This window comes from Salvelinus alpinus, chromosome 38, assembly GCF_045679555.1.
Source record: "Salvelinus alpinus chromosome 38, SLU_Salpinus.1, whole genome shotgun sequence".
In the NCBI taxonomy this organism is placed as follows: Eukaryota; Metazoa; Chordata; class Actinopteri; order Salmoniformes; family Salmonidae; genus Salvelinus; species Salvelinus alpinus.
Genome location: NC_092123.1, coordinates 3,260,374 through 3,274,304, shown reverse-complemented (window position 1 = coordinate 3,274,304; position 13,931 = coordinate 3,260,374). Strand labels below are relative to the sequence as shown.

Below are 13,931 nucleotides of genomic sequence, written 5' to 3'. Positions count from 1 at the left end.
AAGCACATAGCCAGGAGTGGCCTCGGGACAAGTCTCTGAATATCCTTGAGTGGCCCAGCCAGAGCCCCGACTTGAGCCCGATCGAACATCTCTGGAGAGAATTGAAAATAGCTGTGCAGCGATGCTCCCCATCCAACCTGACAGAGCTTGAGAGGATCTGCAGAGAAGAATTGGATAAACTCCGCAAATACAGGTGTGCCTGTAGCTTGTAGCATCATACCCAAGAAGAGTTGAGGCTGTAATCACTGCCAAAGGTGCTTCAACAAAGTACAGAGTAAAGGGTCTGAATACTTATGTAAATGTAATATTTCCGTTCAAAATTGTTATAAATTTGCTAACATTTCAAAACAACGGTTTTGGCTTTGTCATTTTGGGGTATTGTGTGTAGCTGGATGAGGGGGGAAAAAACAATTTAATACATTTTAGAATAAGGCTGTAACAAAATGTGGAAAAAGTCAAGGGGTCTGAATACTTTCTGTGTTGGTATACACTTGTTTAACTGATTACATCCAGACAGTTCAACAATGCTAGCAAGCAATATCAGGTAATTCCTTTGTAAGTCCTGCTTCCACCTAGAACGCAGTGAAGAACAACTCTGTTCTCTTCATGTTGGCTACTGTATGTCTTGTATGTAATTCTTCTGTGTCTCCTTTCCACCCAGAACACAGTGAAGGACAACTCTGTTCTCTTCATGTTGGCTACTGTATGTCTTGTATGTAATTCTTCTGTGTCTCCTTTCCACCCAGAACACAGTGAAGGACAACTCTGTTCTCTTCATGTTGGCTACTGTATGTCTTGTATGTAATTCTTCTGTGTCTCCTTTCCACCCAGAACACAGTGAAGGACAACTCTGTTCTCTTCATGTTGGCTACTGTATGTCTTGTATGTAATTCTTCTGTGTCTCCTTTCCACCCAGAACACAGTGAAGGACAACTCTGTTCTCTTCATGTTGGCTACTGTATGTCTTGTATGTAATTCTTCTGTGTCTCCTTTCCACCCAGAACACAGTGAAGGACAACTCTCTCCTCTTCATGCAGAACGTTCTGAAGGTGTACCTGGAGAACGGGCAGACCAAGTCGTTCCGGTTCGACTGCAGCACATCCATCAAGGTGTGTGTGACACTTTGTGGAGGGGGTTGGAGTGGTACTGTTTGCATAATTACTGTGGTGAAATGGGAGGAAATTAATGGAATACGGCGTGTGGACTCAAGCTTGACTTGAAATGCAAATTGCATTCTAACCATCGTACCTACACAGGGGCAGAAAACGAGAATACAAATAAAACATGTATCATTTGGTATTAGGACATTGAAATTGACCTTTGTTTATGGTGTGATAGGATGTTATCATGACCCTACAAGAGAAGCTGTCCATCAAGTGCATTGAGCACTTCTCCCTGATGCTGGAACAGCGGACGGAGGGATCGGGCAGCAAGCTGCTACTGTTGCATGAACAGGAGATGCTAACTCAGGTAGGAATTACTTTAGGCATGCTAACGCTAAGTCATTGGTTTGACCTTTACTTATCCATGAAGTCCCATTGAGGTCAAGCGACCTCTTATGTAAGGTATACCTGGCCAAGAGGGCAATTCATGACAGAGATCAATCAATGACTCAATCAACCAATCCATTTATAAAGCCCTTTTTACTAGTGCTTTGCAGTGTACACTTATGCATTTCATCTAACAAGAAGCAAATGGAGCTTCTGCTTTCTGCCATAAGTCCTAATAGTTTGAAAAAGAGCGGAAGACAGAGAATCATATATGTAACTGAACTAGACACCCCTAGCCCATACCAGGAGGATCGGTCTCAGTATCTATAGCTACAGGTCCAGGTTATCAACGTCCCAGAGAGAAGAGAGAATGAAAGTCATTCATCTGTTGCTAGCCCAGAGTCACCCTAGTGATCCCATTCTGCTTCCCTAACGCACTCCCACCTCGGCCTCTTCACTTAGTAGCCTATAGATAAGAGGCAATTCTATTCCAGCACTACCCCACAATCACACTTCAAGCTTCGAGCTGAGACAGGCAAAGTACACATCGCAAATGGCACCCTATTCCCTTTTATAGGTCACTACTTTTGACCAGGGCCCATAGAGCGTCCCATAGAGCGCTGGACAAATGTAGTGCACTAGGGAATAGGGTGCCATTTGGGACATACACAAACACTTCCTGCTCAGTATTCATAGAGCGACTCAAGAACACAGCATGATTTATCAAGTCCGGCACAGCAGGGCGCCTCTGCTTTCAATGTTTTAATGAAAGTGTACTGCGATCATAGTGAGGATTCTTTTAATATGCATCACCATCATCCTGCATAGACAGCCCTGTGATGGTAAGCAATAATGGGAATAACTGACGAATAACAAAGTATTATTCTTTTCAAGGATGAAAAGAGTTATGTAATAGGTTTTGTTATGATTCTTGTAAGGGGCTGAAATCTGTAAGCTCAATGCTCAAGACGTTACTCTTAGAAAAAAAAAGGCGCTGTCTACGTAGAACTTAAAACAGTTCTACCTGGAACAAAAAAGGGTTTTCTAATGAGGGCAGCCGGAGCACCCTTTTGGAACACTTTTTTTCTAAGAGTGTACCTGTGAAGGAAATGGGGAACGAGGGCAAACTACTGACCAGTGTAGCACTTACAGTATACTGTATCTCCCTCTGCGTGTCTTAATGAATTCCTGTCCCTTGACAGAGGCCAAGAACCTGTCCAATGGATGTAAATTTGCCTGACTTGTATTTGCAACAATGACTCACCCTGTCCTTAGCACTGACCTTACCATCTCATTATGTCCTCGGGAATGAATTTACCTGACCATTTTATGAAGTTTGACCTAGCACCTTGACGGATCTTGCGTTTAATGTTTTCCGTTTTTATGTGTCTATCTCTTTCACATCAGTATACATTTACAGTGCAGTAAAACACTTTCATATTTTTTCTTTAACACTTTCTCAATTCCTCCCCCTCCTTTCTCACATCCTCTCGTCCTCTTTTTCGTTTCAGGTGACACAGAGGCCGGGGTCTGATAAGATGAAATGTTTCTTCAGAATCAGCTTTGTCCCCAAGGACCCTGTGGATCTGCTCAGACGGGATGCCGTGGCATTTGAATACCTCTACGTTCAGGTGAGCGCACCACAGGAGACCTGGCCCAATCATAGTGGAGCATAACACAAGACAGCACTCCTGTATTCTCAGGTGAACTTGTCTAACAAGCATTGAGACTTTAGCTTGTCAATAATGGCCTTTTGATCAATTTTCTGTACATGCATATCAAGTTCAAGGTTCCCATCCAAAATTGGTTGGTTGTCCAAGGTTTTAGGCTCATTCAGAACAACAAACATTCATAATATTTTCTGTTCTCTTGGGATTGATTATTCAAAGCAATATTGCTTCTATGTTACTGACAACAATGCCGGTTTCTAGCTTCTCGTTCCTCAACTCGTAAATAGAACAAAATGCATCTATTTTGAATGGATATGAGTCCACTGGTTCTAACTGTCCCTCCTGGTCTTCTGTAGAGCTGTAACGATGTGGTTCTGGAGCGCTTTGGCTCGGAGCTGAAGTACGACGCCGCGCTCCGATTGGCCGCTCTGCAGATGTACGTCCTCACTATGACGACCAGGCAGACGCAGAAGGTCTCGCTCAAATACATCCAGTAAGTTCAGCTCCTTACTGTTATTTTTTTATTTTACCTTTATTTAACTAGGCAAGTCAGTTAAAGAACAAATTCTTATTTTCAATGACGGCCTAGGAACAGTGGGTTAACTGCCTTGTTCAGGGGCAGAACGACAGATTTTTACCTTGTCAGGGAGGGGGATTCGATCTTGCAACCTTTCGGTTACTAGTCCAATGCTCTAACCATTAGGTGAACTAGGTGAACACTAATTTGCATTATTTCCACGCCCTTGAATATCAAATGCCTTCTTAATATCCAGGAAGGAGTGGGGTCTGGCCCTTTTCATCCCACCAGCAGTGATGACCAGCATGAAGGAGAAGAACATCAAGAAAGCACTGACGCACATCCTCAAAACCAATCAGAACCTAGTGCCTCCAGGAAAAAAGGTACAGTACAGATTCCATTGTCGCATCTCTCTCTCTCTCTCTCTCTCTCTCTCTCTCTCTCTCTCTCTCTCTCTCTCTCTCTCTCTCTCTCTCTCTCTCTCTCTCGTATGCTTAGCAGAGCTGCCCTCTAGAGGAGTGTAGCTGTCTGTTTGCTTTCTTTTTTTCCCTTCATCGTCAATGATGATGTCAGTTGTGTATTTGAGACAGAGATACAGTCAAACCTATAAAAAGTTAGTGTATTTTTGTTAACCCCAAGATATTTTCCTCTGGCTTTTTTCCCCTGCAGTTGACTGCGTTGCAGGCAAAGGTGCACTACTTGAAGTATCTCAGTGACCTGAGGTTGTATGGAGGGAGAGTGTTCAAATCCATACTTTTGGTAAGGCCACTAGTTGTAGCTTTCCCTATTTCAGTAATTTGTCAAATAGAAAACCAATCCGTATCCCTGTAGATATTGTTCCAAATCCATATCCTGCCTTCTCTGTTTTACACACACTCTCTCTCACACACACATACACATACACACCCCTATTCAACCCCAACACACATAAACATACACACCCCTATTCAACCCCAACACACACACACATACACACCCCTATTCAACCCCAACACACACACACATACACACCCCTATTCAACCCCAACACACACACACATACACACCCCTATTCAACCCCAACACACACATACACCCCTATTCAACCCCAACACACACACACATACACACCCCTATTCAACCCCAACACACACACACATACACACCCCTATTCAACCCCAACACACACACACATACACACCCCTATTCAACCCCAACACACACACACACATACACACCCCTCTTCAACCCCAACACACACACACACACATACACATACACACACCTCTTCACCCCCAACATACACCCTCACAGCAAGGGGAGAAGCAGACAGAGGTGACCTTGCTAGTGGGGCCCAGGTACGGCATCAGTCACGTGATCAACACCAAGACCAACCTGATGGCCCTGCTGGCAGACTTCAGCCATGTGAACCGCATCGAGATCCTCACAGAGGATGATATCAACGTCCGCGTGGAGCTACACGTCATGGATGTCAGGGTAAGGAGTGGTGCCTGAGGTGTCGAGTTGACACAGTTAAGTGAGTGGCTTGAGGCTTGGACGGCAGATAGACTAGCAGTTAAGCGCATTGGACCAGTAACCGAAAGGTCGCTCGTTCAAATCCTGAGCCGGCAAGGTGGGAAAATCTGCTGTTCTGCCTTTGAGCAAGGCAGTTAACCCCCAACAACAACTGGGCGCCGATGACGTCGATTAAGGCAGCCCCCGAACCTCTCTGATTCAAGGGGGTTGGGTTAAATACGGAATAAACATTTTGGTTGAATGCATATTAGTTGCGCAACTGACTAGGTATCCCCTTTCCCTAAAAATCTACAGATACCCATAAGGCATCATGCCCTGGTCAATATTAGCTTGCTAATAAGTAGAAAAAACAGTTTGTACATAAATGCTATTCTTGCAAGACCACATCCTTGTGTTCTGTAATGTTTTTATTTCTTTATGTTTGATCTGTAGCCCATCACGTTGATAATGGAGTCTAGTGATGCCATGAACCTGGCGTGTCTGACAGCAGGGTACTATCGGCTCCTAGTGGACTCTAGGAGATCTATCTTCAACATGGCCCACTGCAACAGCATTGCTGAAGAAATGGGTTCGTTAACCTAGTACTATACTGTGTGTGCGTGTGTGCGCTTCTGTATAAATGTCTATTATATCCAGTGTTTTGTCAAATTGTTGAAGTGAGTTCTTCTATTAAACAACAGATCAGGACAATCTTCTGGAGTGGCCGTACAGCACTTCGTTAGGCAACTGTGAGAACCCCAATGCTGCCGGCCAAGACGAGCGTTACAGCAGTGACATGGACTTCTCTAACAATGGAGGGAGAGAGAACAACATCTCTCCCTATGTCCCCGAGCCCCAACACCATACCCTAACCCTGCAGCAGAACGAGAGGCCATCGGAGGGGCGGAGGAGTCCCCAGCCCCCACCTCTCCCCCCCGCCAGAAACAAACCCCAAGACTCCCCCCGGAGCGCCAAGGTCTCCTTCATCTTCGGAGACCCCCCTTTCAACACTGTGAACCCCAAGAACTTAGGCTACGAGCGCCTGATGGATGAGAGTCCCGAGGTGCCTGAGAACAGGCCCGTAGCCTACTTGCACAACATCAACAACACAGGGGACTTCAGGACCCAGGTGCCTGTGCCCTTTCAGTTCGCCGACGGCAGTTCGCATGTGGTCTACAGCAACATCGGTGAGGAGCTGGTGGAGGAACCGTTGCTAAGGGACCTTTGTTATGCAGACACCACGGATGACGCCGAGGATGAGGACGACGCCAGCTGTGAGGAAGACTCTACCGGAGGGGGGGGGGGGGAGGATGGCGGCAGAGGTGGAGGGGGCGGCACGACGGCGGCAAGCAAAGTCACGTTCCTCACCCTCTCGGGCTCCAGCGATGACATCATCGACCTGACCTCACTTCCTCCCCCCGAGGGGGGCGATGACGACGATGATGATACTGATGGCGTCCTCCATTCGCTAAATCTCGCCATTGCCGCCCCGCCCCCGGGGTTCAGAGACAGTTCTGATGAGGAGAGCCCCGAGGGTCGCCCTTTGGCCACTGCCGACAACGATGACATGCCCGTGTCGCTGATCGACGCTGTCCCCACGGGGTCGCATGGCGAGGGGAGCGGCGGGGAAAGGAGGCTGGAGGATGCCATGGTGACAACCCTGCAGGCACTGGAAGCCCTGACCGTGTCCGAGGAGAGGCCACACCCACCACGCCCACAGCGACCACAGCCCAACAGTAACCCAGGTCTTTAGTACTACCATAATTATGCCAACATCACTTATAGTTTACAGCTTACAGCTGTTGTGCATACAGTGTCATGGCCTCGCTCTAGTTTTGGTTTTTCATTGTTCACTGTTGTGCTTTGTGATCAGACCTGGCCCAAATTAGGATGTCTTCAAACTATATGTTGAACTTTGTTTAAAGTGATATAATATAATTATATTACTTTTATGTAGATAAGGTTGAAAGAAGCTCAAATTATATATTTTTCTTCTCTCTGGCTCGCATAGGTGTGCATATGTCTCGAGCTTTCAGTCCTGAGTCTTCCTCTGACTCAGGCAACGAGACCAACTCCTCAGAGATGACCGAGACCATGGAGCAGGCCGCCGCCCACAAACTCATCCACGAGAACCACAGGCGCCTCCTTATCGCCACCTCCGAGGGCTACCAGCCTCTGACGGAGGAAAAGACAGACTTCCCTGTCTCGCCCAGAGTGGCCACCCAAAAGAAAGCCCACAGCCCCTCCCACCATCGAGACGGCGGGCCGCAGTTGTCCGCCACGCTCCCTAAACAGACCCTCCATCCAGATGGCATGGAGCTGGATCCAGAAACCACTGATTCTCTGACTAACCTCTCCTCCGGCTTCAGCAAGCGACCCAACTCCGTGGTTGTTGGAGGGAAACGGCTAAAAAAGTTGGCCGACACCAACGGGAAGTTCAACACGTTCAGTACCAGAGACGGCCACAGGGGGAGCCAGCTGGATGTGGAGCGTACCTCGTTCTGCGAGAGGTTGCAGAGAAGGCCGCCTCTTCCTCTACCAGAGAATTCCATCTCCATCATGGCGGAGAACCTGGCGGTGAACAGCCTGCCGAGGAGTCACCGCAGGCTGCCGTGCCCCCCTCCCCCACACCCTGAGCAGACAGAGCCTGAGGAGGAACTTGGGGAGGCTGCAGGGGGGGACACTGGGGCGATGGGAGGCCAGGAGGAAGAGTACCTGGGGGGAGCGGCAGGTCCCTTCCCCTCCTCCCCTACCAAGAAGCCCCGGGACCCCCTCGGTGGACAGGGAGATGCCCCAGGGGAGCAGCTGCAGCAAGTGAGGCAAGGGGTTGCCCGGCTGTGTGAGTACCACCTAGCCAAACGGATCTCGTCCCTTCAGAGCGAGGCCCACAACTCCCTGCAGGGCTCCCAGTGCTCATCACTGGACGCGGGCTGCAGCACGGGGAGCAGCGCCTGTGGCACCCCAACGGATTCGCCCCTCTGTGCCCCTGACGGCAACCACCATCCACTCTCCGAATCTTCCACGTCCCTCAGGGTTTTCACCTACGAGGACAAGGCTCCCCACGGCACCCTGGGACAGATCCCTGGGGGCAGGGACCTCCACCCCCAAGCAGACCCCACACTCCTGCGGAAGATGCTGCCCAACATACACCCTCCTGGGTCAGACACCAGCAGAGAGGGTTCCCTCCGGTCGGCCAAGATGAAAGAAACCACAGGTAGTACAGCTAGAAGGAGTAACCTTCAAAATGATCTGCATGCCAAGACAGCATGTGTAAGGGGTGCTAACCCCAAGGAAGGGAATGAGTCCTATAGGCAGCTCATTAACTACCTGACAGTGAGCCAGATGCACCAGGGAGGCAGGTTGCACAGTGCAGGCTTGGGAGGGGGAGTCAGGAAGGACACTAGGAGATATATTACCAGTAATCCCCAACTGATAGAGATGGTTAGGAGTAAAGGGAACACCATTCACCGCTATCCCTGCATGCCCTCCTCATCCTCCTCACCCTTCCTCAGCCCGAGTCTAGTGAACCCCAATGCAGCCACCTCACGGGGTGACAAAGGCTCCCGACCGTATCACTCCGCCACGCTGCCCACTAAATTGAAGAGCAATCCTGACTTGCATGCTCAGAGACCCGCTGACAGTCTTGAAGTAAGGCCCAGTGGCACAGAGAGGAGGAGCTCCTTTTCGGGCCTTGAGAGTGAGTTAGAGAGGGGCGCCATCGACCCTGAGGTCGAGCGGTTCCTGTCCCTGAGGGACAGCATCCATGGAGGGGGTGGGGGCAATGTCCACAGGCCCCCCTCCAGAGCGCGGAGTGTGATGTCCCAAAGCGGTGCCAGCATCTGTGGCCCAGAGGACTGGCTCAGGTCTGACTGCAGGACAAAGCATGCCGTCCGACAGGCTCTTAACGATTCTCTCTGTTTCTCTACTGCCCCTAGTGTAGCTCGCACAGAGCAGCTGGGGACGTCACTGGGAGCGGAAGCAGGAGATCACCCATCAGCTTTCACTAAGCAGGCCAGAGCCTGTACCACGGCTCCACCTCCTCCTCCTCCACCACCTCCACCACCTCCCCTACCAGCCAACATGAGCACCCACAACTCCACTGTGCCAAAGCAGGAGTCCACCGTCACATACAGACAAAACCACATCCAGTCAGTCACAGCCAGCCTCCACCACCAGTGCGAGCCCAATATGAACAGCCTCCAGCGGGGCAGGGACTCCAGTATGAACAGCCTCCACCTGGGCAGGGAGCCCAGCACCAACAGCCTCCACCTGAGCAGGGAGCCCAGCACCAACAGCCTGCAGCGGGGCAGGGAGCTCAGGCGGAGCACCAGTAATGTAACTGCGGGCTCCGGGAGTGTGGAGGTGCTCTTTGACAAAGGCAGAACCAAGTGCCAGCAGCAGCAAGGACAAGTTGACCCCAAACTACAAAGGAGACCGACAAGGAAGAGGCTGTCGAAGAGCTACTCACAGGGCTCGGTAGCGTCCACCTGCTGGTCGGCTGGCGGCAGAGACAGCCGTAGGGCCTCAGTGATGTTCCCCCTGCAGAAGGACACCAAGCACATGAAGGGCTCGCAGAAGCTGGACTCGGGCAGCCCCTGGAGGTGCCACGGTCCCTTCAGCTACTGCTTCTTCAAGAGGAAGAGCCAGGCGGAGGAGGATGAGGTAGAGGGGGGCGAGAGGGACGAGAGGGGCGAGAGGTCCAGGCGCTGCCGTGGCGGGGAAATAGAGGAAGCAGCGTCTATCTACGGCCCGGCCACGGACGCAGCAGGCGACCAGATCTACAGCGAGGTCCTGACCAACATGAGTTTCAGCGACCGGCTGTCGCGCATCAACACGCTCAAAGACCGCATGTACGTCTTCCCCGTTGGCTTCTCGGACGTACACCGCGACGCCAGCGAGCTCATCGCCCTAGTGCACTCAAGCGTAGGCAGGGGGGACCGCAGCGGCCAGGTCCCACAGATCACAGCAGACCTGTCCCAATACAAGCAGCTACTATCCATCGAGTCTAAAGAGCTGGGGAGAGCATGTCGCAGGATGGCCCAGGCCCACGGCAGCCCAGAGGAGATGCTGCTGGCCATCACCTGCAGTTTCCAGGTGCTGTGCTGTCTGTCTGAGGCCTGCATGTGCCTGGTGAGGGGCTTGGGGGCATCAGCCGCCCAACAGCAGAGGGAGGTGGTGGCCAAGGTGGACGAGCTGGTCATGAACTACATCTGCCTGCTGCGCGCAGCCGAGGTGGCGTCCATCGGAGCGCCCAGCGACCACAGCGTCAATGCCCTGGTCCGCCACTCCAGCACCATGTCAGCCATCGCCAACGCACTCACCCGCTCCCTCAAAACGCTGCTTAGCAAGTAGTAGGACGCCCAGCCGGCGGCACCGTCTTTTAGTGTTATGTACATTATACAAAGCCATACAAGTCCAGACCTTTGTAATAAGAACTGATGTTATTATAGACACCCTTCTTCCTGTGTACAATTTATTTTCCATGTACATACAGTACATATGATACACTATATGAATATATAAATTACTAAAGACATTTTGAGAAGTCATTGGGAAGACATGTACTCTTTAATGTGATATTGACGATGCAGTTATAGGTTGCAATGTGGAGAGGATTGATGTACCATAGCACTGAAATTGCACTGTATTTAAAACTTCTTAGTGTAATTTCAAAATTATTTTGACATGTTTTTTAAAACAAATACAGAGGGCATAAAATTATAATGAAAAGACATAAAATATGTAAGCAAGTATCTTATTAAAGCGCTTTTAAGTCGATCAGGCAGTGTGTAATGTTTAATCATTTTTTTAAAGTTCTTTCATTGTATGCATTTTAATATGATCCTCTCTGGACTCAGTGGTGTCCTTCAACATCTACAGTTGAAGCCGGAAGTTTACATACACTTAGGTTGGTGTCATTAAACTCATTTTTCAACCACTCCACAAATTTCTTGTTAACAAACTATAGTTTTGGCAAGTCAGTTAGGACATCTACTTTGTGCATGACACAAGTAATCTTTCCAACAATTATTTACCGACAGATTATTTCACTTATAATTCACTGTATCACAGTTCCAGTGTGTCAGAAGTTTACATACACTAAGTTGACTGTGCCTTTAAACAGCTTGGAAAATTCCAGAAAATTATGTCATGGCTTTAGAAGCTTCTGATAGGCTAATTGACATCATGTGAGTCAATTGGAGGTGTACCTGTTGATGTATTTCAAGGCCTACCTTCAAACTCAGTGCCTCTTTGACATCATGCGAAAATCAAAAGAAATCAGCCAAGACCTCAGAAAACAGTCTGGTTAATCCTTGGGTGCAATTTCCAAACATCTGAAGGTACCATGTTCATCTGTACAAACAATAGTCTGCAAGTATAAACACCATGGGACCACGCAGCCATCATACCGCTCAGGAAGGAGATGTGTTCTGTCTCCTAGAGATGAACGTACTTTGGTGCGAAAAGTGCAAATCAATCCCAAAACAACAGCAAAGAACCTTGTGAAGATGCTGGAGGAAACAGGTACAAAAGTATCTACATCCACAGTAAAACGAGTCCTATATTGACATAACCTGAAAGGCCGCTCAGCAAGGAAGAAGCCACTGCTCCAAAACCGCCATAAAAAAGCCAGACTACGGTTTGCAACTGCACATGGGGACAAAGATTGTACTTTTTGGAGAAATGTCCTCTGGTCTGATGAAACAAAAATAGAACTGTTTGGCCATAATGACCATCGTTATGCTTGGAGGAAAAAGGGGGAGGCTTGCAAGCCGAAGAACACCATCCCAACCGTGAAGCCCGGGGGTGGCAGCATCAAAAAATGGTGGGCTGATCTGAAAAAGTGTGTGCGAGCAAGGAGGCCTACAAACCTGATTCAGTTACACCAGCTCTGTCAGGAGGAATGGGCCAAAATTCAACCAACTTATTGTGGGAAACTTGTGGAAGGCTACCCAAAACGTTTGACCCAAGTTAAAGGCAATGCTACCAAATACTAATGGAGTGTATGTAAACATCTGACCCACTGGGAATGTGATGAAAGAAAACAAGCTGAAATAAATTATTCTCTCTACTATTATTCTGACATTTCACATTCTTCAAATAAAGTGGTGATCATTTTTACTGGGATTAAATGTCAGGCATTGTGAAAAACTGAGTTTAAATGTATTTGGCTAAGGTGTATGTAAACTTCCGACTTCAACTGTATGTATCAGATTACATTTTATTTCTCCAAACATAAACATAAAAATCCACTCAATATTTGTTCAGCTTCTCTGACCCATTCAAATGTTTTACATATCTGAGGGTCATGGTGTGTCTTCACTTGCTATTTAATTTGCTCCACTAATATCTTGTAGAAGAACTCCATTCAGTAAAAAAACACATTAACTTGTGCACCACCTCATTTTTCTACACTCTAGGCCTAGTAGCTTTCTCTATCTACAAAAAAATGCTAATGCCATTTTGAACATGAAAATGTTTCAGTCCAAATTCCATCTTACTCATTTGGACATTAAACCATCTATTCATTTCAAGTGAACAGGAGGCCCTTCTTTCCTAGCGTGATGCTTCTCATGTGAGCATAGTAAGAGGGAGTGTATCACCAAGGCGTTGACAAAGGTTTCTGTGTGTGGATAAAAGAAGCACTTGAGGTATCAATCTCTCTCAGAGTTAAATCAAGTTAAAACACACAGATCCAAAGGCCTTAAAGGGTAAAGGGTGGAGACTGTGAGGACATTTTGAAAAACCACAATCTGTAAGAGACCATTCCTTTCTGAATCTCTGGCCAATGTGCTTTTCAAACCAACAGTACATGTAACTACAGTATTATGCCTTGATCACACCAATAGTGTCATTGCTCAAAATAGTATGCGGCATCATCTGGATATGTGTGCAACAAAAGTTCAACATTCACCTTCTGCTACCATGTCTGTCAAGCTGTCTACGCATACAGTTTGACACATACGTTCGATAAATCCAACGTATGCACCACACAGAACGCACTGCAAATGCCTCTGCAACGCAATGCTGCAAGGCAAATGCAGCATTACATTGGACATGAATGTACTTCTGGTGTACCAAAATGCAATGACGCTGTCCGTGTGATTGAGGCGTTAGTCAGTCATAGTAGGCCTGATGTATGTGTGGCAGGACAAGCAAATACATAGTTTTTTTTTTGAAGGCCCAGTGCAGTCAAAATTTTGATTTTCCGGTTTTATATATATTTCCACAGTATGAGGTTGGAATAATACTGTGCATTTTTAGAAATTATGATAATGCCCTATTAGTGTAAAAGCTGTTTGAAAACACTGACTGAAATGTCAGCCTGTTTTGGTGGGATGGAGTTTTGGCCTTCCAAATAACATGGACCATAACGTTGGATGCCAACCTCGGGAAAAACCCACCTAAGAAGAAAGACATCGATTTTGTCCATTGGGGAAGAGGATGGCAGCCACAGAAAAATACCTGGGTTTGCAAGGTTTTACTGCAGAACATTTGCAGGGGGTGTTGGTTGGTAGTGCTCTGTCCCCCCAGACCATAGTAGGATTAGATAGGGTAAATAATGGAATACGGTGGTGTTTTTTATTTAAAAAAAATGAGGGCTAATAGTTGGCGGGATCATTTTTCCTTTCCCCCAATTGTATAATACTGTATCACAAATAACTTAATGTTGGAAGGCTGTGAATAGCCTCACACTCCAATACAGTAGGTGGCAGTGCATGCACCTGAAATCGGATGCGATCCGCCAAAACAATCCCA

General features: G+C 47.9%; 1 protein-coding gene across 1 annotated transcript in view; it reads left to right on the top strand.

Moving 5' to 3' along the window:
• Positions 1–10,949, top strand: part of LOC139566363 (FERM and PDZ domain-containing protein 4-like) — a 38,381-nt gene extending 27,432 nt beyond the window's left edge. The window contains exons 7-16 of the mRNA XM_071387487.1: positions 1,002–1,109; positions 1,339–1,470; positions 3,002–3,121; positions 3,517–3,653; positions 3,934–4,060; positions 4,347–4,436; positions 4,971–5,153; positions 5,625–5,760; positions 5,873–6,916; positions 7,183–10,949. Of these exons, the coding sequence (XP_071243588.1) occupies positions 1,002–1,109; positions 1,339–1,470; positions 3,002–3,121; positions 3,517–3,653; positions 3,934–4,060; positions 4,347–4,436; positions 4,971–5,153; positions 5,625–5,760; positions 5,873–6,916; positions 7,183–10,523 (5,418 nt within the window). The 3' untranslated portion in view covers positions 10,524–10,949. The remainder of the gene's footprint in view (positions 1–1,001; positions 1,110–1,338; positions 1,471–3,001; positions 3,122–3,516; positions 3,654–3,933; positions 4,061–4,346; positions 4,437–4,970; positions 5,154–5,624; positions 5,761–5,872; positions 6,917–7,182) is intronic.
• Positions 10,950–13,931: the final 2,982 nt, after the last annotated feature.